Here is a 25,387-nt window from a genome sequence, read left to right on the forward strand (position 1 = left end):
TTTCTACACACTTATACATCTCTGTGTATCTATATATATATACGTATATATATATATATATATATATATATATATATATATATATATATATGTTTATCATATCTACACGCGTAAGTATTTATATGTATATCACTGTGTACTTTATACACGGTCACTCGCTTGTATCGGTGATGGTCACGGCATCTCTGCAAAGGTACGAGATCGCGTTCAGGATGCTTCTTCTGACAGCTTACTGACAACGAGAGTGTACGGGAAAAAAAAAAAAAAAAAAAAAAAAAAAAAAGCACGATACTACTTCCCCGATGAGCGTCGTCGAGGAGCGTCGCGCCAGCTGCCAGCTTCAGAAAAGAGAGACGCGTCCTCGTGAGGAGACACTGGCGCGACGTTTCCTCCGAGGCAAATCCGTGCCGACTTTTGATTCGACATATCTGAACGAACAGGCAGCTGCCCCTGTGCCAGCGGAACGCACTGTCGTGGGGTCAGCGAGCGTCCTCGGGGGAGGGAGCCACCCTCACGAGTCACCCGCCGACCCTCAGCAGCGTCCGGAGAACGCACTCGACGCTCTGCTAGATGAACTGCAGACCTTCTCGCGACCTGGCTCGCAGATGGGCCACGTGTCTAGCAGTTTGTCGGTGCACCCGGGCTCGAACGTGCTCCTGGCCGACATCGGCCGCGCTTCCAGCCTGCGAGAATCGAGCATCACGGCAACCAGCAGCGGCGGCGGCGGCGGCGGCGGCGGCGGCGGCGGCGGCACCACTCGCGCGCCCAGTATCAGCGACATCGGTCGAAAGGGTAGCGTGGACTCGTCGAGCGGTGCCCTGTCCGGCGCGGTACCTGCCGGGGGGCTCATGGTGGGCCTACCCGGGATGGGACCGGGTGCCAGCGGCACTCTGCGTCGTCTACATTCGTATCCGTCGAGCTCGGACACCGACACCTCGCCGCCCATCGCCAGGCTGCAAGCGTTGTCGCTGCAGGAGCAACCACCGTCGCAGCAGCAGTCTACGGGGATGCCGGTACTTGCTGGGATGCCGCAGGCCTTCCTACCTGGACAGAAGCCGCCGGTTCCGGAACGGAACGTCGAGCTACTGCAGCTGGCGAGCGCCAGGAGAGTACCGCCGCCACCGCCGCCACGCACTAGCTCTCGATCACCTCTGGCCAGCCCGACCAGCCCTCAGCTGCCGCCCAGGAATCACCCGTGCAGTTTGCAGAGCGGCAACGCGACTTTACGTCGACCGGCGACGCGCGGTGGCAAGCCGCCCATGGCTCTACCGCCGGACTCTACCACGACGATCTTGTCCACGACAGTGGACCAAGTCGGCGGGGACCGGTCGGCGCCACCGAGCGTCCCTGCCCCGATGCACAACTCGTCGTCCTCGCAATCCTCCGCGGTGCTATCGACCAGCAACTCGAGCTCCTGCGAGAGCGTCAACTCGCAGGAAGGCCTGCAGAGCAAACGCGGCAGGCAAGAGCAACTGGAGCAACGTCATCAGGAGCTTCTGAGAAAACAAAAGGCCTTGCAAGAACAGTACGCGAGGCTGCAGCAGTTACAGAGGAACGCGGCCGGCCTCACTACTGTACCGCCGGCGCCGCCTGATCTCCTGAAGAAAACTGGTTCCGAGAGCAATCTTTTGGCAAAGATGGGCCTCGGTCTAAGCGCCGCGAGTTCCGGATCCCTCACCAGTCTTAGCATCAAGCCGCAGGTGATCTTGCAGGATGCTACCGGCGACGGCAGTCAAGCGACCAAGATCGAGATCACCAATGGACAGATAGTTCCGATGACCTCCGCGGCAACAACGACAACAGTGACGACGACCAACAACCAGACCGTAGGCGTCGCCACCTCCATGACGTTGGTGTCGTCCTCGGCAACCGCCGGCTTAGCCACAACGGTCACCACCACATCCACTACGACTACCAGCAAGGTCTACGAGACGGACATTCTGTGACCGAGAAGCCGCTCGCTGATCGACTACTCGACCGTCAAGGTTGCCGCTGAAATCGCGCTGGCGAGTTAACACGGCCAGCGAGATTACGAGGATGCTATATCGCGTGGTCCTTGATCCTCCTCAACAGTGGAGGTTGCGATCAAACGAGACGAATAAAACAAAATAAGAACGAGAATGGACACGACGAAGAACAAGATAGAAAAGGTCACAGGATATGGTAGCGTTAAGGAGATCAAACGAAGAGCTGATGGAAAGAAGACCCAGGAAGAAGAAGATTGCTCCTTCAATCTTCGCCATATACGCGTAACATCTAACTTGCGAAAATAGAATAAAGCGTAGAAAAACTTAGCGCGGGACACGCGTAAGAACATAATACCGCACTAATTACTATGGCTAACGATAGCATTAATAATCGTAAAAAGACGCGCGAAGAAAGCTCTCGATATGCGCGATATAAACGGAACGATCAACGTTTTTTGAGAAAGAAAAGAGAAAACGCGGCGTTGGGGTTCGTTGAATTTTGCACCTTTACACGAGCATATTCAATGCGCCCAATTGGATAGACGGGTCTCGCATTGCACTAATGTTCCACGTTGGACGCGGCGCGGCGTCTTGCTCTCTCTCTCTCTCTCTCTCTCTTTCTCTTGATCTCTCAAAATCGATCCTTGTATACACCTCGTATATACACATCCGGCGTGCTCTTCGTAACACGTTTCTGTGCCAAAATACGAGAAGAACGCGACGTACACTTGCGTACTTTTTTAAGATTATACACAGCCGTCACCCGTAATTATTACAGCCGGCTCTTCGTTCTTTCTTCATCGTAGTAGGGCGAGCGTAAAACACCGTCAAGATTCTACCTAGGCGAATCATCATATAAATATTATACATAATATACATACGTATATATTATATATACATATATATATATATATATATATATATATATATAAATATATACATACTATATGTACGCGTACGGGCAGGGAGGTTTATATAAATATATACACATAAGTGGAAAAATAGATAAATATAGTATATGTATACACGAGATATACTGTGCAATCTTCTCTCGTACACATGTGCGCATATACAATACGTACGTATACATTCACACGTCGTTAATGCCACAAACGAAGCGGCGGTGACGAAATGACGGCGAAATCACACGCGTTTCGTACACGATGACGACGGTCCTAACGTGACTTTTATCGTGCTTAGAATAATTGCTACCGTACATGTGTGTATATATATACACACACATCCAGCCGCATTTACACATATATAAATACACATATACAGAATGCGTAGCGATATAGACGATCGACGTTGATTATTCCTCGTTATCGGCAAGGTATTTATGCGGGTGGCACTCAACGCGAGAGAATATTCCGGGGGTATACAAGGAATCCGAGGAGGGACGTCTCACAAAAGATATCTGACACGATTAACAGAAAATTCGAGAGATCTAGAAAATCGGATGCGAATATAAATACAAACATCTGGTTATCAGTTTAATCCATGCGACATCGATTTGCTAATACGATGCAGAATATCTATGTCGAAAGAGCATATTCGATCGATTTCTCGCGGCCGAGTTGCATCGATACAATGTATATTTATGAATGAATTGCATTTTACCAATATTATATTTTTTCTTTCAAGACTCTAATCTTATTACTTATATAATACACGCAGTATTTATGTAATCATTAGTTAAAATTGAGCGAAATTTAAAACTCTCCTTTTTTTTTTTGAAAAAGGAAATTAAAAAAAAAAGACAGAGTTAGTCTTTAATTTGTATAAGATTTAAATTTCAAGTACGACTTGATAGTTTTTAAATAGCTTATAAATGCATACATTTTTTCCACACACATGTATGTTTGCAATCTAAAATCTACATAAACGATCCCAAGAGATACAAGACTGGTTGAAAGAGTATTCATTCCTATCGATGCAACTGATGGACTGTCCGCTCTTTATCTCTCTCCTTAAAACATGTTGTGGATAATCGGAATCGAGAGGCAAGACGCGCGAAAGACCTGTCGGTAAATTTTTTGGCGGCCAAAGAAACGTGTCGTTAGAAAGAGAATATTGCTCAATATGTACCAACCCAAATAACGCAGCAGCGTGCAATCCTGCGGATTGGATTACATGGACACGATCGCACGATTATTAGCTAATTATCACATTGCGCGCCACAGAAAATCGTCGAGTCGCTTCATCCCTTTTCTTTTCCATCGTCACAGGCGAAAAGTCGAATGTATTTACGATCGAGTTGACGAATCGTCGATCCTTTAACGATATATTCTCCTTTGTCATTCGGATAAAAACTGAAATAAATTTAATGCGACGAAACATTGCGAAAACTTGGCGCGTTACTTTGATCGTTTCTCGCAAGCGTGATTCGTACTACTTTATCGCAGCTTATTGCACAAAAGGCAAACTCGTCGTCGCTCCTTCCAAACGAAAAACGTAAATGTCCGAGATGTAAAGCATCTGAAAAATTTCAATGAAATTACATCTTTCAGACGTGTCTTTCAGATGCTCTTTGGACTTTTCGTGCCGTCAATTGGATTATCGGCGCTCGACGCAGTGCGCATACCATGCTTCGAAGGGCCTAACAACTGACACATTCGCATATTTATTTTATACGCTTTATCGTATCCCATTTCGTTAAAGCAAATATTCACGGAATTTTCGTCGTAATCCTCGGATGCGTTTGCGAGGTTTAATTTCAACTCGGCGGCGTATTCTTCGAATGAGATTGTGACTGAAATCATGCTTTTCATATTTGTTAATATCTAGCATTACTAACTATTAACTGAAAAAATTTTTAAGCATCCTCTGGTTAATGAGGATCCTTAAATAGTTTGACACGAAAACGCGATTGACAAGGGAATCGTTTTTCTATAATTGTTTTTATAATTGTGTAATTCTCTCTTTCTCTCGTAGATTACAAAAATTGTTCTCGTGTGTTATTATGTTAGTAAGAAAAAAATTAATTAAAAAATGTTAAGATTATTAGGAATAAATGTATGTTACGCGATATTGTCTTTACACAAGATTGCAAGTTTTGCCAATATCGCGACAGTGTAAGATTAAGAATTACAAAATATTGGTATAAAAATATTTTACACGATCAAGCACACACACACACACACACACACACACACACACTTTAATCTTATGATTTATTAGTGTAATAAGACGTAGATTTATTAGTAGTATTTATATAATCATGCGAGCGATTAATATTGATTTCATAATTGAATAAGCGAAACAGATCGCTTACGCAATTGACATGAAATAACGCATCCGAGGGTTAAACGCATGCAGCGAGATATATAAAGATCTTATTTATTTACCACTGTCACACACAAGCATATGTCTCTATAGGGAAATCATAATTACTTACAATAAGAGCACATACATTAAAGATAAGGCGAATGATAATGATCGATAACAAAAGCATTTGCTTGCAAATGCTTATCAAGTATTAATACAACGCGAGATCCCAGCGGATAGAAAAAAAGGGAAAAACATTTTTTTCTCTTTTTTTTTTTTTTTTTTTTTTTTTTTAATTTTATTTTCATATCGAATTTGTATATTGTTTTGCGCGCGCTTATTATATAGGTACTTATGCCACAATTATATATTGCATTTAAGAGAGCTACTTTAAACGGTGCATTTTCGTTCGCGGCGATACATCTAAAAGTGTCGCGATAGTGCTAAAATTATATATTTGTTATCGGGAAATACGTTTAATCGCGCGAGCGTGCGTTAAATATAATAAATTTTTAGATCCCCATCCCGCTCTTTTTTCCTTCTAATCGTAAACGAAGCGTTTCGAATCGAAGGTGCGCGCCGTCGATCCGCGCGAATCAAGCGCGGACTATTCGTGATCGATTTTCATCTCAGTTTTCTTTTTTATCTCCGTTTTTTTCTCCCATAACGCGATTAGCGAGAATCATTAGTGTAATGTTTTCTGATGATCCTGTACGCCAAATCGAATTGACTTGTTACATTTGTAAATGTTTGTAAGTACTACCGTACGTATAATAAAATAATCGAGTAATAATCATCGAATTATCCTGACGATCACCGTTTGTCTGTTATCCATCGATTAAATCAACCTTACGAACAACGAATAAAAGGTAAATCATGACATATTGTGTAATGACAGTTCCACTCTTCTTCTATAGTAGAACGTTCTAAAGAGAAGCGTAGCAAACTTTTGTTGTTAATAAAGATTAAAATTGGACAGATAAACGATTTCCGATATTAGATTACTTGTCTATTAAAAGTTTTTCTATAATTTAATTAGATTTGATTTTTATTTAGCAGAATTTAAATAGATTTAATTTACAAATATTTTTAATCTTCACGAGCAGCATTTTTTAACAGTTACATTATTTATAAATAATCAAGTTCATTGTCTATTATTACAGTTTTTAAACATCTTTTTTAGGTAGTTTTTTCTTTTGAAAAAAGTAATATCAAGATATTCGAATAAACGGGTATTATCGGTCATTATTACATAGATGAAACCCTAATCAGAGATGTAATTATATTGTAGAAATACTAGTTTTATTTTAATTTATATTTACACTTTATTAGTTTCTAAAACAATACCATGCGCCTGTTTAATACCTTCCTCTATGATTTGATGTTTTTGTCGCGATTCTTTATACGATTGCAAGAGCTTCTCGATCGTACTTTTTCTCGGCGAGTCCAGGCGCGCATAATGCATAATAAATTCTACATCATCACTGACTTTGCACAGATCCACTGCTGATTTCAACGTGGGATGAATTATATGAAAGATCCGTATCAGTATCGCGGCGTGTTCAATCCGACCAGTCTCGATCATCTTGCACAATAAATTGTCAATGTTTTTCGTCCACGCTAGATGAAATACCATCGGCCCGAAATGACGCGTAGACCTCAAAGCATCGAAATGTTTCTCTTTGTTTATATGCTCGTATACTTCTCGCGTGACTTCTTGATACGTCGGGTCGTCCGGCTCAAATTGCACGCAGGCTCGATCCAGTATGAATGTATACTCGTTGCGATTTAATAAGCTCTGTAAAAAAATATCGCGATATTAATCACAATAATTAAATGAAATTATAAAATTATAAAAAATTAAATTATACATTTCTTTCTTTGTTAGAGTTGTTGACCTTAAACGCGTAAATGTCAGTAAACAATATAATGAAATATTTTAAATAATGTTTTCATTATTTACTTACTTTCAAATTGTCCCCTTCAAACATTTTTGGTTTTTCTATCTCTCTGGATGGTTTTGGAAAATAGATTTGTACAATCCTATCTCGCTCTTGCCAAGTAGCATGCCTCAATGTGCCTTCAGGTTCTCTAACCACAACAAATCTTTTTTTGTCATTGAGACCATATGTGATATCGGTAAACACATATTTAGCAGTATCATGGTCCTTTAATGAAGGGTCTTTGCACAGCGGCTCAGTTGGATCTAATCTTTGCTTCACCACTGGTGGCATTTGTAAATATTTCTTTGCTTTATTCTCTGCTTCTTTCGCAGCTTCCTCAAGCTGCTCGCTTGTTAAAAATTTATACTCTGGTGGTTTGAGTTTGTGTCCATCTTTGCGAGCGATAAAGATTTTTGTATAATCTACTGTGGTTAGTGTTTTGAGATACTGCTGAACGTTTCTATTAAAGAAATATGGTGTCGGATCTCTTTCTATCGAATCTAATTAAAAATTACATAAAAAAATGTTTAATAATTTATATTAATTGCATTTATGTTAAAAAAGCAAAGTTTAGATTTAATACCTGTTTCAACATTTTCTGACGCAAAATTACGGCAATTGAAGATTGCACGAGCATACGAATGTCGCAGAAAATTGTTTATACGATGCCAAAGCATGATGTCCAGTCACCAGTCAATAAATTACAAATATCACAAAATAATTCATACAAAACTTAACCTCTCATCGTTCGACTCGAAACTAATCTAAGCTAGCAATTAGGGTTCATACGTGTCGTGCGACAGAGTATGTCAGATTGACATCTGATTGGCTGTCGACTAGAAAATTCCTAAGATTTGAGAGGTGTTTTCCAATTGTAGCCAATCAGTCTGTTCGACAAAACTGGTCACGTGACAAATGAAATTTCGCTTTTAGGTTAGAAGCGCAGCGTGCGGCGTCCACGTGGGAGTAGTGGATCTAAAAATTTAATACAAATACGAGATTTTTTAATACAAATTGTACAGTAAGTATGGAATAAAATTATATGTGCAGTAAAATTTAATAACGACTTTTCAAATATATAAATATTAATAAATTCAGTATCTAACATGAATTCATACTTAATATTGTTAACCTATTTTTATGTGTGTTTATTTTATATTATATTCATTTAGTTATTGTTATTTTTACAGATGGAGAGCTTTCCCAGAGGCGGAAGAAAACCCGTAATTAAAAGATCGTCAAATAAAGTAAAGACATAATTTTATTCTTTATAAAGAGACAGAGAAAGAAAACATTTCTAATGAATTTCAAATATAAAATTTATTTAAGTTTATAAAGTTTATAAATGTAGAAAAAAAAGTATAACACATTGTTTATTTATATTTTTTGTTTTCTAATTATCTGTAGTGTTATGTGTGTGTGTATATATGTGTATGTGTATATATATATTTTTTTTAAATATATGTATACACATTTATATAAATGAAATTAATATGCAATATTTTCATTTCAGTTGTTTGACGAATCTAGATCAAGCAAAAAACGTAAACGAACAAAGGAAAAAGATAACAATGTAAATGTGAAAGATATAAACTCTATCGCCACTGCAAGTCGCTTATCAAAGGCAACATTACATGAAGGAATGACAGTTCTTGGCCGAATTTCTCAAATGTATACTAAAGAATATGACTTAATTGTGTCTATACCAGGTGGATTTGTAGGACGCGTGGAAGTTACAAATATCAGCAAGTCGTACACAAACTTGTTGCAAAATATAATTGACATAAAAGCCGTCCGATTAAATGAATTTAAACCTTGGCAAGATTTATATAATTTTGGTGATTATGTAGTGTGTTATGTCAAAGGTAAATCTGAAAAGAAAAAATGGTTGTACAACTTATCTATGGAGCCACAATTAATAAATCAGAATATACATAACAGTTATCTTGTAAAAAATGCAAAGATAGTTTGCACTATTAAGAGCATAGAAGATCATGGATATGTAGTTGACACAGGCATAGCTAATGTTAGAGCATTTCTCGCTACCGAGAATGTTGATAAAGAAAAGAAATATTGTAAGTATAACTAATTTCGTATAATGAATTAATATTGTTCTGTGTAAAAAGTGCTTTATAACATTATAACTTTATAAATTATTTAGTTCCAGGTAATCAACTTTTGTGCATCATTAAGGAGATAGAAACAATAAATAATTCATCTATCATCAAATTGTCAGCCAAGAAAAAAAAGATTAATAACGTTAGCACACATAATATAGTCTCTTTAGACGTTCTAACACCGGGAACAAAATTATCCCTTTGTGTGACAAAAGTGCTCTCCAATGGTTTGCAAGTTACATTTGGAAAAGATAACATTGGATATATAAATCAAGTTTATTTAGACAATCCTTTATCTATGTATGCAGAAAACATGGAAGTGACTGGTGTGTTGTTGTATATATTGCCAACTGTGAAATTGGCTTATTTTAGTCTACTAACCGATGAATCTGAAGAAGAAAATATTAATAGAGGCAAAATTATAAAAGCAAAAGTACTGTATAGAGTATCCGATGGGATAATTTTAAAAATATCTAAATCTGGACTACGTGGATTTGTTTCTTTCCCAAAAAGCCAAGTTCCATTTGCCAAAATTCCGACTGTGTTTAAGCAAGGTTCCACACATAAGTGCAGAATACTTGCGTATAACTGGATGGAACATCTTTATATCTGTACAATGGAGAAGGAACTTTTAAAAGAGGAATACTTTTTAATTTCTGATCTGAACTATGGCAATATCGTTACTGTAACTATTAGAGATTTGTATATAAGTGGCTGTATACTTGTACAGGTAGGACAGATTTCGGGACTTGTTCCACCGATACACGTATCTGATAATGATAAAAGCGCAATAAATAAATTGAAAATCGGAGATAGAATCATAGCGAGAGTTTTGGACTTTAAATCTACTTCTATGAATGCAACGTTTACGCTGAAACAGTCGCTAATAAAAAGCGAACTACCAGTTTTACATGATATTCATGATGCACAGTCTGGATCAAAATATCACGGTACAATCACTAAAATAGATCAGAATGGTTTGTTAGTGAGATTTTATGGAACTCTAAGAGGATGGGTGCCACGCACTGCGTTAAACAGCGACACATATAATATGAATTACTCCGTTGGTCAAACTGTTACTGTATGCATCGAGTCTGTAGAAAAGGATAAAAGAAAAATAAAACTAATAATTGTTAATGAAAAACAGAACCAGCAGATCGTGAATTTTTCAATTGGAGAAGTAATCGAAGGAGTAGTTACAGAATCGTCCATCAAGGGAGTACACTTGACGATACAAGCAAAAGATAATGTCGCGACAGGCTTCTTACCAGCGGGTCATATGGCTCCGTGTATTGAAATTGGCAAGTTATTGGCATCAAGATGCACTCCTGGAGATCGAATTTCAGTTTTAGTTTTTGCTACAAAGCCAAGTTTAATATTTTCATATACTCTCGTGACAAAAGAACGATATAGAAGCTTTGATTCGTTAAAAGTAGGCGATTGCATTCCATGTACAATCAGAGATAGATTGCAAGACGGTGTGAGAGTTATCTTATCTATTGAAAATTATCCAAAATTAGGATTTGTATCTTATAAAAACATCAGTAATTTCGAACTATTGGACGTGAATCAAATATTAATTGTTAAAATCACGAGTATTAATAAGCGAGATAAATCTTTAACTCTGACAATGACATTGAAAGATGTATGGGATAGTCTGTTGGATAACAATGCTAAAATGATGGCTGCAGTGGATATTTTACATTTATATCTCAATAAATTATCGGAACTAGTGATGCAACCGTTTTATAAAGACAAACCAATTTCATCGGTAGTCTTGGGTCAGAAGGTCACTGGCATTGTCGAGAAAATTACTTCATATGGTCTTGTATTTGAATTAAATAATCGTTTGAAAGGTATAGTACGCAATGATCATTATTCCAATGAGTTTAAAGTTGGAGACAAGGTATTCGGTACGATCCTGTGGAAGAATTATGTCGATGAATACGTCGAGGTATCATTGTTACCGAGAATAGTAAATGGCATTAGTTCGAAACAAGAAACGCTGCCGGAACTTCCCACCGAAGTTGTACTGAGAGCCGAAATTTTGCTGATTACCAAGTGGTTGATACTCGTTCTCATAAAACGCAATGGCGCAGGATATTTGACAGCGTTACCCGTCCGCCGACACGTTAACGACATCGCTCCCGATACAACGCCTTACATGCTTTTCGCCAAGATTCGAGTGTATGTTGTAATGACGAGAAACGAGTCTGATATTGTTCCCATTTGTATGTTAAAGTCTGCATTTGAAACCAAAATCCCAAAAGACTCGCCTGCAACTACAAAGAAAATAACTGAACAACGAAGTGTAATGCTTACAAATCCACCGGAGCAAGCACTAAAGAAAGAGAAGAAGAAAAAATATGAAGCTGAAATTAAAAAAGAAAGTAGAATAAAGTTTATAGATGAATCTTCTGAATTGACTAATGAGTCATCCGATGAGAGTGAAAAAAAAGAAGATGAACCAATTGCGAATGATTTACAATTACATATTCAAGATTGTGGATTTTCCTGGGATGACGATAAAATAAATGTAGCTGCTTCTCCTGAAACATCTAGCGATGAAGAGGAGGAACCTAAAGAGGAACCTAAGCGAAAGAAGAAGAAATTGAGCGCAGCCGAGCGTCGAGAACAAGAACGCGAGAAAGAACGTAAGATCCGTCAGCAAGAGGAAGCTCTGGCGAGTAATCAAGCACCCAATTCGACGGATCAATTTGATAAATTGGTTTTATCCAGTCCTGACAGTTCCTTGGTGTGGTCACAGTATATGGTGTATCATTTGCAAGCTACGGAAATCGAAAAAGCGAGAGCGGTTGCCAAACGAGCCATCAAAACGATCAATTTCAGAGAAGAAAACGAACGGTTAAACGTATGGAACGCTTGGCTAAATCTAGAGTCTAGATTCGGCACTCCGGAATCTTTGGAGGACGTGTTCCAGAAAGCTGTGCGGACCAATGACGCGTTCAAAATATATACACACATGTTGATTGTACATACGGACGCTGGTAGAAAAAAAGAATTAGAAAAGATTATCGACACTATGATTGGCAAGTTTAAACAGGATCTTCAAACGTGGATAAATTGCGGTGCTGCATTATTGAAGATCGGTCTGAAAGAAAAATCGCGACACATTATGCAACGGGCGATGCAATCGTTGCCTGCATCTCAACGTAAGTACACACATATATATTATTTTATGTAATTATAAAAAAATACTAAATAATACATACCGCTTCTATTTTTAATTATGTACATTTTTTTACAGATGTGAATTTGTTGGCAAGATTTGCAAATTTGGAGAACAAACTGGGAGATAAGGAACGGGCGCAGACATTATTCGAGAAGATCTTGAGCTCTTATCCGAAACGTGTCGATGTGTGGTCATGTTACATAGACTGTTTAATCAAATCTGAGAACATTGATAAAGCCAGGTATAGATATCTTAATATACACTTGAGAGAAAAACACATTATTGTAATAAATATATTTTTTTTGTACTTACACATTTACAGAAAAGCATTGGAACAAGCCTGTGTCCAAACACTTCCAGTGAGAAAAATGAAGATTTTATTTACAAAGTTTAAGAATTTCGAGGAAAAGTATGGCACATTTGAGAGTGTAGCTCGTATAGTACAAATGGCTGCTGATTATGTCGAGAAACAATGTAATAAGTAATGTAAAACTTATCCAAAACTCAAAAGTAAACTCAAAAATTGAAAAAGTATTTAGAAGATATAATTAAGTAAAAGATACAAATCCAAATTCCAAGTTTTATAATTGTAAGAAATCTGACTGTACTGTTTTTCTTTTGCCGTCTACTCTTATAAGCAAGTATTACAATGTAAAAATAGTCCAAATAAATCAATTGTTGCTATAACTCGATCTAAATCTTTTTACAAATAATCAATAGATAACTTGAAAATAACTTATAAATAAGAATAAAAGTGAATTATCTTCTTAAAGAAAAATATACAAATTGACTTGATTTTTTTATGTTAATTTAAAAATATGATTCTTGTAAATATCTTGACCAGTATCATATAGCTACTATTGTCCAAATAAATTGCTCTATATTATATAATCTCTCTTACAATCTGAAATATTAAAACCATCCATTATTATTTATCTCAAATAACTTTATAACTTTTTACAAATTTATGTAATATAAAAATTAAATTTTATATAAACATATATATAAGAATGAATTTTACTTACAAAAATTAAATTTTTAAGTCCAAAATTAGATGTTTATTAATTGCATATTTTATAATTTTAACATTACGAAATAAATGTTACTTATTAAAAAAACTGTCAAGAACTATCGTACACAAATTGAAATAGCGTAGCATGCAGAGTCTAAATTAAACATTAAATATAATTAAATTTTAACATTATCATTTTATTGAATAATAAAAGATGAGATGTGCATGAGTTATCATGAAATTGGCGAAGGTCAAATCCAGTTTTTTTTATGCTAGTATCACGACGTAATCACGTGACGCTGCAATAAGCGTTTCATGAATTTGCACCTTTATCAAAAGCTAGTAATCTAATATTATCTAGAGTTCTAGTAATATGTAAAAGTCTGTGGTCTGATATGGTCGGATCACGGACCCGAGACCCGAGATCCGAGATTCGAGATTCGAGACGTACCGAGGTGCACAGTGTCCAGTGCATACATGAATCAGCTAATAAGTCGTGTTGTTTCCGTCAACGGACGACGATCGTTTAATTGTTTTGCACGAAGCTTTCACGTATCATCGCAAAAAATGGTTATTGCCGTGAGTATTGATTTAATTATTTTAATAAACAAAAAATATCTACGCAATGTAAACAAGCTCTCTTGACGTTGTCATAAAAATGCGTAGAATTTTTTTTTAATTAATTCTGATTAGTTGCTTACATCATTATTATGGTAATAATTACAAGCTGAGATATAAATTGAAAAAATAGCAAATTATGTAATATCAACTTATATTAATTTAAATAAATAAATATTATTAAAATAGAGATAAATATTATTGCATCTAATATTATGGAAAATATGACATCTCTTACTTAAAAACAAAAGAGTTATTATGTTTAAATAGTTATACCATTATATATATATATGTATATGAAATATTTAACTGTATACATATATGACTTTTAAGGTTGGAGATAAATTGCCTAACGTGGATCTCTTTGAGAATACACCGGCGGATAAGGTGAATCTAGCACAGGCTGCAGCTGGCAAGAAAATCATTATATTTGGTGTACCAGGTGCATTCACGCCTGGATGTTCAAAAGTAAAAATTTTTTTTTAAATTAATCTTTGTTTTTATAACTAAAAAACTACAATATATATACTATAACGTTGCTATCTTAATAGAATAAAAAAAAAAATTTTTATATATACTACTTTAAAACATATCTTATGTATAATATACACTTGATAAAATAATAAGTTTGTAGATTAATACATATATTATTTTTTTCTGATACGTGTTATATAATTAATTAATTATTAATTTCAATTTTCAGACTCATCTTCCTGGTTATGTTACAAAAGCTGATGAACTAAAATCTAAGGGAATTTCAGAAATCTTTTGTATTAGTATCAATGATCCATTCGTTATGGCAGCTTGGGGAAAAGAACATAATGCAACAGGAAAGGTGTGTTTATTTAAGTATGAAATTTATTAAATGAAGAAAATAATTGATGATTGATTACTATATTGTAGTTAAGTTCTTGTAATTAATTTTCTTTCTCTCTCCCTTTCTTTGTCTATCTGCTTTCTAAAAAATTGTTTCTATTGTTAGGTACGAATGTTAGCCGATCCTAAAGGAGATTTTACAGATGCTGTAGATCTTAGCGTAGATCTGCAGGTTTTAGGAGGCAAGCGCAGCAAACGTTATTCTATGATTGTTGATAACGGGACTGTAAAGGAACTTAATGTTGAACCAGATAATACTGGTTTATCTTGCTCTCTGGCAGATCGCATAAAAGTTTAAAGGATATTATCCTACTATTTTTTTTCTCAACTTTTTTTATTTTTCTTTATTCTTTAATATTTATGTTATGTTTTCTTTATTCTTTAATATATTGTTAGTCTCAAGAACTGCATCCTTATAACGAAGGAACTATTGTGTGATATTATTATTTTTAATTTGAGTCTTTATAATTTGGCATTAAATTATTTGTTATTAAGTTGAAATGCTTTAAGAATGCATTTTATAATTTTTTTTTTTTTATGAAATATCGATTTACAATATAAAATATTAAGGAAATTTGCAAAAATAGTTATATAAATGCTTAATAAATACGAGTGAAAATAATATCTAATTTATTTAAAAATATATAATTATTTGTTTTTTCTGCAATTAATGGAAATGTTAGTTTATATTTTGAAAACATAAAAATAGATTTTTCTTATTAAAAAGTTTTTATTATAAAATAATGTAATTTTTTTTCTTGCAAAATGTTTTAAATTGTATTAATAAATTAACATAAAAAATATTCTGTAGAATCTTGTCTGCATGTTTTTTTTTTTTTTTTTTTTTTTTTTCAATGAAACCAGAAATAACTTGAAATAGTTGGTCAATTATTTATAAAATTTGAAAAGAGAATCTTTGCTAAAAGTAAATCTATATATTTCACATATATATGTCTTTTGAAACTTTATTCCATCTTTATTTCATATTTCATGAGAACAAGGATAAGATAGTATGTTGGAAGCGTTCGTAGCGCAGTCTCGACCAGCCAATAAATACTGTCCAATGAATACTATCTGAACCAATCAGAACATTGCGTACGTTAAACTGTGCCCATGATTCTTTGCACACCGTGTAGTGCAAATGCGAACCGAGGTTTTCTAATCTCGGTTATCGTTAGTATGTACATAGTTTGTGGTGGAAAAAAAGCTGCGGCGGCGGCGTCTGGATTTGCGTTAAATTTTATGATCTTTTACGTCTGATCCATCGGCTCGAATCTGATTTCACAGCCGTAAGTATAAGAACGTGCGACGATTATATTCCGGAGATTCGTGCTCGTAGATACGCTGCCACGTGCGCGCGATGTGTCAAAGGATAGAGAGGGTTCCAGGCCCAATGTCACAGTCCACGGTCCACGGTCGTGTGAGTGCCAAAATGTCCAAGTGGCTGATCATGTCGCGAAAATCGGTGGTCGCGATGGTAGATGGTACCGATACGCGATCGTCCATCTTGATGGAATCGCGCGTACGAAATAATATCCTCGTATTCTCGAAAAGTTTTTCCGACCATCGTGCTGAATAACTCCTAACCCTCATATGGAATCCATTGTCAGATTCCATGGTAGTTGAGCTCTGAAAATTGCATAGGGTAATGCGAAAAAGACTACTTGATATTAGAAGCTCTTCAACTGTTTTCTTTCTTTCCGAAACTCCTTTTTTTTCTTAACGAAGCAGGTTTACAACATTTTTTACCAGTTTTTGCATTCTTGTGCGTGCATACATTTATATGATAAATGGATTCTGCACATCTCTACACATATACATACACATGTGTACACACGAAACACTATATATATGTATATAAAATATACTTTATGGGCGCGCGTAATTAAAGAAGATTTATTTTTAATTGAGGAAGAAAAAGAGAGAAGGTATAAAATGCTGCTTTCTTTTGCATTTATACAATTTTTAAATATCATGTTCAATATATAAACAAAATGTTCTGGGAAAATAAATTCAAATCTCTTTCCTTACAAAGATAATGAGAGAGTAATCAAATAACGATCTGTATAAAATAAATTCTTTTGTAGAAATTATTACATACCTTTGTTGAGTTGTGAGAAATATCGAGAATTTAAAATACATATTTTCCATCTTTCTTATTGAGAGAAAAGTAGAGTATATTATTTTTTCAAATTGTAACATTATGTTTTAAAATGCCTTTAAAAAAATTTACAGATCCTGCTTTTATAGAGATTTTTTATATAATACTTATTTTTCTTATATATTAATACATATTCAAATTTCTTTTCAAAATCTTTTATATTTAAAATATAAGGATGTATATAAAATAGAAAACAAATTTAAAACGTTAGCAAATTTTAATGTATATGATAAAATAGCATTTATGAATACTTATAGTTTGAAGCAATAGTAATTATACAACAAAGTGCTGATATAATACTTGTTGATATATTTGATACATGTAATTTATATATAAGAATAAGTAAAGACACATACATAAATTTTTCTTGACATTTCTATAATACATCTTTCAAATATCTTTCAGAAAATTTCATTTTTAATGTTATAATTTGTTATAATTAAACTATACAAAAAAAAGACTTCTACATTTATTACTTGTGACAATAAAACTGTGATAATTGGAATTTAATAGATTATTTTATATGTTTTTATAATATATATTGAAGATTAATTGAAAATTGAACTATTTTAAATCTATATGAATTATATTTGTGGTTTTCTTTTGTATTAAATTTTGGGTTAATAAAAAATAAAATAATTTTAATATTATAAATATTGTATTGATTTGTTATTCTCATTTTTAGATGTCAACTGGACCTACACATAAACATCGTTATAAAAATGTAGGATTAGACTCGCAAGAACTACGAAGGCGCAGAGAAGAAGAGGGAGTTCAATTAAGAAAGCAGAAACGTGAGCAGCAATTATCAAAACGTCGCAATGTCCCCAACATTGTTGCGGATGAAGATAATGTTACAGATGAATATTCGCTTCCTACAGCACAATCGGTAATGATTATAATATTATGTTTTACTTACAAATATATAACTTATATGTCAATATAATTTTTTATATAAAAAAAATTTGTATTTTAGCAATCCCCTGGTATTATAACATCTGAAATGGTAGATGCATTATATAGTCCTAACATACAAGATCAATTGGCCGCAACACAGAAATTTAGAAAATTATTATCAAGAGAGCCAAACCCTCCTATAGATGAAGTGATACAAACAGGAATTGTACCACAATTTGTCGAATTTCTTAAAAATAATACAAATTGCACTCTGCAGGTTAGTATTAGTAATTATTAAAATAAGTATAAAAAAAACATGTCAAAGGCATATATAAATGATAATATTGATTGTTAGTTTGAAGCAGCATGGGCTCTGACAAATATAGCAAGTGGTACATCTCAACAAACACGTATTGTGATAGATGCTGGAGCTGTTCCTACCTTTATTTCTTTACTTGGTTCTGAATATGAAGATGTACAAGAGCAAGCTGTTTGGGCATTGGGCAATATTGCAGGAGATAGTCCTGAATGCAGAGATCATGTATTAGCCAATGGTATCCTCACTCCACTCTTGCAGTACGTTTCTTTGTCTTAATGAATTTGTAAACTTTTATTATTTATTATTATACTTTATGGTGCACAAGAATTTAGTGCAAGAGTGACAAAAAAATAGGAAGCTGCAATGATAAAATTTAGTTGTGTAATATTAAAACAAATGAAATTTGCTGATTAGTCGAAAGCTATTATAGTTGTAATATAAAAATAAAAAAAAATATATATATATATATATATATATATATATATATATATATATATATATATATATATACATTTTATGAAAAAAATTACATAGCAACTTATATTTTTTACATGAAATCATTCCAAAATATATTGCATTATTTTTTTTTTAGAGTACTATCGAAAGCGACGCGTCTCTCTATGACCCGCAACGCGGTCTGGGCATTATCAAATTTGTGTCGAGGAAAGAATCCAGCACCAGCTTTCGCAAAAGTCGCACCATGTCTACCGGTGTTGGCACATCTTCTGAATCATACCGATTATGATGTACTTGCTGATGCTTGTTGGGCACTTTCTTATTTGAGCGACGGTCCAAATGACAAGATACAAGCCGTTATCGATGCCGGCGTCTGCAGACGCCTTGTAGAACTTCTTATGTATGTTAAAATTTATGCACGTTATATGTATAAAATTACTTTTAATTAATTGTACCACTAATAAAAAAAAACATTGTTTTCAGGCATGAACAGAATAACGTCATAAGTGCAGCTCTTCGTGCCGTAGGAAATATAGTTACTGGAGATGATGTGCAAACTCAAGTTGTGTTAAATTGTTCAGCATTACCATGTCTATTGCATCTTTTAAGTTCGCCACGGGAAAGTGTTCGTAAAGAAGCTTGTTGGACAGTTTCTAATATCACTGCCGGCAATCCGCAGCAGATACAAGTATGTCACATTTCAAACATAATATATAACTTTATTTAAATGTTATTAATGTTTTTGTAAAAGATATTACATATATGTAATTTTTTTTTTTTTTTTTTTTAAGACGTATAGATATATCTTCATATAAATATTGTTTTAGGCAGTGATTGATGCCAATATATTTCCGGTTTTAATTGAAATTTTGAGTAAAGCTGAATTTAAAACACGTAAAGAAGCAGCATGGGCAATAACAAATGCCACTAGCGGTGGAACAGCCGATCAAATTCGATATCTTGCAATGCAAGGATGTATTCCACCGTTATGTGATCTACTTACTGTTATGGATCCCAAAATTGTTCAAGTTGCTTTGAATGGGTTAGAAAATATTTTGCGTTTGGGAGAACAAGATGCACCTATGCATAATGGTCTTAATCCTTATGCAGTTCTTATCGAAGAATGTTATGGTAAAGTATTAACGAAGAAAGATTGTATGTGATAAATACAAACAGCTAATTTACTAATATTTATTAATATTTTTTCTTAATGGTTTTTTATAGGCCTAGATAAGATAGAGTTCTTGCAATCTCATCAAAATATGGATATTTATCAAAAGGCCTTTGATATTATCGAACGATTTTTCGGGTCTGAGGAAGAGGATACTAGACTTGTACCTTCTATTGATTCACAAGGGCAGGAATATCAATTTACTGCACCAGATTCTTCCCAACTACCAGTGCAAGGCTTTGAGTTTTAATTAACTATGTAAATCCTAAATATAACCTTATTTCATTAAGTGTTATTTGTTCTATGGGGTTTACAGTATCTCTAAGATCGATACGTTGACACAAAACATTGGTTTACATATTTGCCCATATAACTTCAGTTTATTTGTATCAAAAATACTAATAGAGTAAAATTATCTATTTTTTTCCATTGAATTAAAAACAGTATAATATTTATAATTTTAATGATTTTTTTTCTCATTGTTCTGGATAAACTGTAATGCATTATGTATGTTATGATCCAAAATTTATTGTTTTTAAACCTATGTCAAATTGCGACAATGTTTTCATTAAAACTTTGAAACAATTTGTATAGGAACACTTATAGACTCATACCTGCATGTATTTAGTGTATGAGATGTTCATTTTATGAAGCATAAACGTTTTAGTGCTTAAGAGTAGAAGTGAAGACAAAATGATTCAGACAATTTATCGAGGCAGATTCATATCTCGTCCGACTTTTGACTGACACAATTACGAAAAAATAAAAACTAGCATTATATCCTGCGAGATACTAACTGAATGACTGAAGTACGCGACTATATAGCCAACACGGACAACATTACGCAACGCGGTACTCACCTTCTTATTATACTAGATAGAAACTGACCAATTAAACTTTTTTACTGTAAATACGTATCTCGTAATTTTAAGGCTATTCTATACAGAGTGCCCTTAAGAAATAAAGTAATAGTTGCATCTGCTCATTAAAATGCAAAAATATTGCAAAAATTGGTTAAAATGTTTATTACATTTTATAATAAGCATGATTTCTGTATCAAGATACGTACATGTGCGCTTTCTTTCTGTATTAATAATCGTGCAAGAAAAAATCCTGACTTCCAGTTAATGTATAAACTATATATAATGTTTTTGTCCAGTATCACAATTAATTGGCTGGTCTTGATTATAAACATCTGCAGAGATTGAATGATTGAATAAATAGTTTTTATTATATATAGTTTCATAATTAAATTTTTTTTAAATACATATTTTTCAATTCTTTTTACATATGCAAGTGAAAAAGAAACAAATGGTATTGGATTTGTACAGCACATTATTAGATCTTGGACATTCTGTATGAAAAGTCTGTGACTGTATATATATATAAAACATATTTATTATTTAGGTTTGACGATACTATACTTATATAAATTATATATATCCCATCTCGAGACTTTTAGTTACCGATTTGAATTATGACAGAAAATGACTGTACTATAACTCAGTAATTGAAACATTGCTAATTTATCATTTTAGCTAATATGGCTATGGATACTTATTGCCAATTTATGAAATTTACTTATCAAGTAGTATATATATATATATATATATATATATATATATATATATATATATATATATATATATAAACATAATTTAAAAAAAGAAAACAAAATTTTCGTTGTATATTGTGCACGTAAATTTTAAATTAAGATGTGGAGAAAATTCTATAATACTATTGCTTGATAAAACATACAAGGACTGATTTTTTTCAGTACTTTCTATCAACAGCCTTTAAGTGCATTGTGAAATATTTACAAAAAAGTTTTCTACAATTATAATTACTTTAATCAAAACAAATTTTACCTATTTTGGTACACACTTGGTATACACTTTAATTATATTAATAAAATAAATACTGCAGCTACTATCATTTAAAATACATATAAAATGATTTAGATATGTATTTATCTATAAATTTATTACTAATTTCTTTTGTTTATTGTTTAAAGATATATTTTATTATTTAAAAAAAAGTTGAAAAGCGCTGATTGAAATAAACTTCGTAAATATATTTTATTTTTTCAAAGAACTATATTATATAAATTGATAAAGAAACTTAAAATAGAAATTTATATAAATAAACGATGTTAAAGCTTGTTATTTTGTTTACTTTTTCATCAGTTTTTAAAAGATAGTCAAGAAAAGGATTTTATGAACTTAATATTTCTGAAATAAAAGGTATATCAGAAAAAAACACAATTTTCTACAAAATCATATAAAAAGCTCAACGAAAATTATGTCAAATCTATTACAATATTTATATTTTATATGTATAAATTATTTTTTTACACATCCACTGTATTATGTATGTTAGGTAATTTTATATATTTTTAAAACAAGTTCGTAAATTAATAAGCTAATAAATATTTGTTTTATGTTATTTAATATATACATAAATTACAATTTATACAAAATCAAGTTTTCGTTATTTCAATATATTTATATTAATTGAGTAGTAATATGTATATTAATAATAACATCAGAATTTTCTTATAACTATCCCGAATATTTTACTTATTAAATTATAAAATTACAATGAAAGAAAAGACGTGTAAATTGGCAATGAGTATCATATGATACTAGACATTCAATTACTGTACAGACTGCCGACTGACACATTAATACGAAAATCGAAATATACACATAAAATAATCCTAATTGTATTTTATTTTAAAGCTAAATAAAAATATATTATTCGGAAATATACGTTAAATTACTAGATACACAACAGTGTCATTATATTTTTCGAAAATACGTAGAAATATAAAATTATGATTAGAAAGATTCACTAAAAATAAAATTTATTTCGTGTAATATTGGCATAATAAAATAAAATAAAATAACATCAGCTAAATTTTATATTTCTTTAATAATTTACAATCGGAAAGAAACTTTTTGATCATGACTGTCACAGCCATCATGTTTCATGTTATTTATATTTGTGCAGATGCAAAGAAAATTAAGGCTCCTAATTCGGTTATTTTATATTAGAATGTTATAGAAAAGAGATTCTATGAAATAAATTATTATTGAATTTAATTAATAAAAAATATAAGCAATAAAGTGTCAACTCATTTTTTGTTGTATATTACAAAAAATTTACGAAAATTCTTATAATTTTTTAGTTCTAATAAGCTAAAGTGAGAATTTAGGAGCCTTATTAAGTTACAACACATTAAATATGCATCTTTTATAAATATCACTTCATGTCTTGTTAAACTTTGTTGCTCTCCACTTATATCCAATCTTTTATTATTTAATATTAAGTGTCTTTAGAACATTATTTTCACAACTCACAATCAGCTTAACAAAAATATTTTAACTGTGGTTCGGGTTGTACCGATATAATTGCGCCATCTGTAATGCGCGTTACAAGTGCCATTAAAATATCTCGATCAATGCTTTCCGACAGTTTACGGTAAAAATGATCCTCTACAAACGCCAGTTTTTTCTGCGACGATTGATAATTGTTAGTTTGCACAGTAAAAATGTAAATAGCTTCCCTAATTAAAGGGTTTATTTTATCACACAAATTATGCAATGCTTTTATTGCTTCTGGATTGATATTCAATACATTGCGAATCATCTGCAACAAAGTTGTTTATATAAGTTAGCTAAAGTATAAGCAGAAAAATTATATTTGAAATGTATATATACATACCACAACTTGTTTTGTTGAAGAATATTCCTTTAGTTTACAAATAATCTCACCAGCATCTGTAATATTTTCTGGATTTAAGTATAGAGGACTGTCTATACTTAAAACATGACTGCTTGTATATGCCAATGCTGTGGCCAAACAATCCATTGTGGTTGTTTCATTCGCAAATAATAAAATAATTTGAGGTGTCTTAAAATTATTTGATTTTGTTTCATTTATTGCAGTTGAAATATCAATCCAAGTTTCTAATTCTTGATTATGAAAACTTTCTTTAATCTCATCAATGGATTTAAACTTTGGGATATGATTGCTATTGGCCTGTGTTTTTTCTTTATTCATAATAAAATAAAAATAAACACTACCTGAAAGTATTAATACTGAAATAATATATATTAAAGAAGAGCTATTTTTATCTTGTTTATTTGGAAACTGAGCACTTTTAGATTCAAATGGAGATATCTGATTGCGAGTACTCTCAACTTTATGTGAAGACTTGTTTAAAGAAACATCATTTTGTGACTGAAAAGACTGATTCATTCCATTCTCCTTATTATGTTCATCAAAACTTTCTTTTATTTGTCTATCATTAGTACTATCATCTTTATTAATTGATATTTCATCTTCAGATGAGTTTAAGTTTTGTTGTCCAGATATGTTATTTGTCATATGCAATTCCAAAGAATTATTATGTGGGTAAATAGATCTCTCTTCTGATCTTATAGATCTTCGAGGTCCAGCTATAGGAGGTTTATACCCTGATTCTGATAAGTTATTAATCTGCAAAATAATAATACCAATAATATCATTTGTTTCACAGGTAGATCAGAGATAGTTATATAATCTTAATAAAATATTTCACAACCAATCTAATTATATAATCAATATCAATATATAATTTCATAACATATTTATCAAATTGATTGTTTTAAAGATAAACGTTATATGCATAAAAAAAATGAAAGAAAAATTACAATTTGTAATCTAGGATAGATCAAAAAGTAAGGTTCCCTGTTTTATCAGTTTTATTTACTTTAATAAGACCGCTTTAATAAAACAGGGAACTCTTTTTAATCCCTTTTCTATTACATAAGATTCATTTTGACACTGAGATGCTGAAAGCGTTTGATAGACTAATCAGGCTAAAGAAATCTTTACCTCGAATGATCAGATAAATACTTTCAGCATTTAATTACAATGTCAAGAACGTTACGAATGCAACCATAATACGCGTAAAAAAAAAGAAAAATCAAAGTTCCGTGGTAGTAAATGATTTTCTCCGCTTCTTTTATTTATGACATTATTTAGCAAAATTATAAAAAAATTTCAGTAAAGTCAATAATATTTCCGAGAAAGATACCTCGTTTAATTTCTCAGTTGATGAATTCATTTCTTGTCGTCACGTGAAAATAACTAAGGACACCATAATATAATCTGATGAAATTTCCTTAACAACATTGTCAGCAGATGTCAACCACGAATCGCGAAATTTAAAGTCAGTGATTTTAGCGAATTTGGCAAGATAGAGACACTGTAATCAGCTGACTGAAAAGGCCATTTTCAATTGGTCCGCCATTTTTTGGCCTTCCTACAGGTTAGAGTGAAACAATATATATTTCTTTCTCTCTCGTGTACAAACATTTCTTTATCTCTCATTGGATGCGGCC

General features: G+C 33.1%; 6 protein-coding genes and 1 long non-coding RNA gene across 34 annotated transcripts in view; 4 read left to right on the plus strand and 3 right to left on the minus strand.

Moving 5' to 3' along the window:
• The window catches only part of LOC140673222 (uncharacterized), a 199,054-nt gene extending 193,027 nt beyond the window's left edge, over window positions 1-6,027 (plus strand). For 22 of the 26 annotated variants that reach the window (XM_072905984.1, XM_072905986.1, XM_072905985.1 and 19 more), the window contains one exon: window positions 441-6,027. In XM_072905984.1, coding sequence (XP_072762085.1) covers window positions 441-1,946 — 1,506 coding nt within the window. In that variant the 3' untranslated portion in view covers window positions 1,947-6,027. The remainder of the gene's footprint in view (window positions 1-440) is intronic. The other 4 variants (XM_072906006.1, XM_072906007.1, XM_072906011.1 and 1 more) reach the window with 2 other exon arrangements.
• Window positions 2,967-7,958, minus strand: Mrps22 (mitochondrial ribosomal protein S22). The gene is made up of 3 exons (XM_072906033.1): window positions 7,761-7,958; window positions 7,202-7,677; window positions 2,967-7,032 (listed from the first exon to the last, which is right to left on the minus strand). Exons 1-3 carry the CDS (start codon window positions 7,852-7,854, stop codon window positions 6,553-6,555), a joined length of 1,050 nt encoding a protein of 349 aa, XP_072762134.1. The 5' UTR covers window positions 7,855-7,958; the 3' UTR covers window positions 2,967-6,552.
• On the plus strand, window positions 7,337-13,175 carry Rrp5 (Ribosomal RNA Processing 5). 2 transcript variants are annotated; one of them, XM_072906018.1, is made up of 7 exons: window positions 7,337-7,470; window positions 8,111-8,198; window positions 8,368-8,424; window positions 8,691-9,252; window positions 9,339-12,467; window positions 12,563-12,728; window positions 12,810-13,175. In XM_072906018.1, exons 3-7 carry the CDS (start codon window positions 8,368-8,370, stop codon window positions 12,970-12,972), a joined length of 4,077 nt encoding a protein of 1,358 aa, XP_072762119.1. In that variant the 5' UTR covers window positions 7,337-7,470; window positions 8,111-8,198; the 3' UTR covers window positions 12,973-13,175. The 2 variants fall into 2 exon arrangements, with proteins under 2 accessions (XP_072762119.1, XP_072762118.1); XM_072906017.1 differs by lacking the exon at window positions 7,337-7,470 and adding an exon at window positions 7,472-7,607.
• Window positions 12,518-13,787, minus strand: LOC140673234 (uncharacterized). The gene is made up of 3 exons (XR_012048024.1): window positions 13,513-13,787; window positions 12,800-13,391; window positions 12,518-12,706 (listed from the first exon to the last, which is right to left on the minus strand). It is a non-coding gene; the product is annotated as an uncharacterized lncRNA (long non-coding RNA).
• A 42-nt stretch (window positions 13,788-13,829) lies between these two features.
• Prx5 (Peroxiredoxin 5) lies at window positions 13,830-15,615 on the plus strand. The gene is made up of 4 exons (XM_072906035.1): window positions 13,830-14,078; window positions 14,451-14,585; window positions 14,821-14,952; window positions 15,100-15,615. The coding sequence occupies exons 1-4, from the start codon at window positions 13,977-13,979 to the stop codon at window positions 15,289-15,291; spliced, it is 561 nt and encodes a 186-aa protein (XP_072762136.1). The 5' UTR covers window positions 13,830-13,976; the 3' UTR covers window positions 15,292-15,615.
• Window positions 15,616-16,147: 532 nt separating this feature from the next.
• Window positions 16,148-22,764, plus strand: Kap-alpha1 (karyopherin alpha1). 2 transcript variants are annotated; one of them, XM_072905866.1, is made up of 8 exons: window positions 16,148-16,282; window positions 17,840-18,043; window positions 18,131-18,328; window positions 18,407-18,627; window positions 18,963-19,226; window positions 19,310-19,514; window positions 19,654-19,957; window positions 20,051-22,764. In XM_072905866.1, exons 2-8 carry the CDS (start codon window positions 17,840-17,842, stop codon window positions 20,245-20,247), a joined length of 1,593 nt encoding a protein of 530 aa, XP_072761967.1. In that variant the 5' UTR covers window positions 16,148-16,282; the 3' UTR covers window positions 20,248-22,764. The 2 variants fall into 2 exon arrangements, with proteins under 2 accessions (XP_072761967.1, XP_072761966.1); XM_072905865.1 differs by lacking the exon at window positions 16,148-16,282 and adding an exon at window positions 16,295-16,413.
• A 235-nt stretch (window positions 22,765-22,999) lies between these two features.
• Torip (Torsin interacting protein) lies at window positions 23,000-25,235 on the minus strand. Its single transcript, XM_072905867.1, has 3 exons — window positions 25,081-25,235; window positions 23,724-24,500; window positions 23,000-23,648 (listed from the first exon to the last, which is right to left on the minus strand). Exons 1-3 carry the CDS (start codon window positions 25,108-25,110, stop codon window positions 23,367-23,369), a joined length of 1,089 nt encoding a protein of 362 aa, XP_072761968.1. The 5' UTR covers window positions 25,111-25,235; the 3' UTR covers window positions 23,000-23,366.
• Window positions 25,236-25,387: the final 152 nt, after the last annotated feature.

Source organism: Anoplolepis gracilipes, chromosome 14, assembly GCF_047496725.1.
Source record: "Anoplolepis gracilipes chromosome 14, ASM4749672v1, whole genome shotgun sequence".
In the NCBI taxonomy this organism is placed as follows: domain Eukaryota; kingdom Metazoa; phylum Arthropoda; class Insecta; order Hymenoptera; family Formicidae; genus Anoplolepis; species Anoplolepis gracilipes.

What these genes read in the sequence shown, in the direction of transcription:
- Mrps22 (XM_072906033.1), bottom strand. Translation starts at nt 7,854, where the DNA reads ATGCTTTGGCATCGTATAAACAATTTTCTGCGACATTCGTATGCTCGT. An exon ending in GTCAGAAAATGTTGAAACAG is followed by an intron (nt 7,678 to 7,760) that starts GTATTAAATCTA and finishes ATTTTTAATTAG; the next exon opens with ATTCGATAGAAAGAGATCCG. An exon ending in TTGAAGGGGACAATTTGAAA is followed by an intron (nt 7,033 to 7,201) that starts GTAAGTAAATAA and finishes ATTTTTTTACAG; the next exon opens with AGCTTATTAAATCGCAACGA.
- Kap-alpha1 (XM_072905865.1), top strand. Translation starts at nt 16,354, where the DNA reads ATGTGTCAAAGGATAGAGAGGGTTCCAGGCCCAATGTCACAGTCCACG. An exon ending in ATACAAATTGCACTCTGCAG is followed by an intron (nt 18,329 to 18,406) that starts GTTAGTATTAGT and finishes ATTGATTGTTAG; the next exon opens with TTTGAAGCAGCATGGGCTCT. An exon ending in CGCCTTGTAGAACTTCTTAT is followed by an intron (nt 19,227 to 19,309) that starts GTATGTTAAAAT and finishes CATTGTTTTCAG; the next exon opens with GCATGAACAGAATAACGTCA.
- Prx5 (XM_072906035.1), top strand. Translation starts at nt 13,977, where the DNA reads ATGAATCAGCTAATAAGTCGTGTTGTTTCCGTCAACGGACGACGATCG. An exon ending in TCACGCCTGGATGTTCAAAA is followed by an intron (nt 14,586 to 14,820) that starts GTAAAAATTTTT and finishes TTCAATTTTCAG; the next exon opens with ACTCATCTTCCTGGTTATGT. An exon ending in AACATAATGCAACAGGAAAG is followed by an intron (nt 14,953 to 15,099) that starts GTGTGTTTATTT and finishes TTCTATTGTTAG; the next exon opens with GTACGAATGTTAGCCGATCC.
- Torip (XM_072905867.1), bottom strand. Translation starts at nt 25,110, where the DNA reads ATGAATTCATCAACTGAGAAATTAAACGAG. An exon ending in CAACTGAGAAATTAAACGAG is followed by an intron (nt 24,501 to 25,080) that starts GTATCTTTCTCG and finishes ATTATTTTGCAG; the next exon opens with ATTAATAACTTATCAGAATC. An exon ending in CTTCAACAAAACAAGTTGTG is followed by an intron (nt 23,649 to 23,723) that starts GTATGTATATAT and finishes ACTTTGTTGCAG; the next exon opens with ATGATTCGCAATGTATTGAA.
- Rrp5 (XM_072906018.1), top strand. Translation starts at nt 8,368, where the DNA reads ATGGAGAGCTTTCCCAGAGGCGGAAGAAAACCCGTAATTAAAAGATCG. An exon ending in TGATAAAGAAAAGAAATATT is followed by an intron (nt 9,253 to 9,338) that starts GTAAGTATAACT and finishes TAAATTATTTAG; the next exon opens with TTCCAGGTAATCAACTTTTG. An exon ending in GAGAACATTGATAAAGCCAG is followed by an intron (nt 12,729 to 12,809) that starts GTATAGATATCT and finishes ACACATTTACAG; the next exon opens with AAAAGCATTGGAACAAGCCT.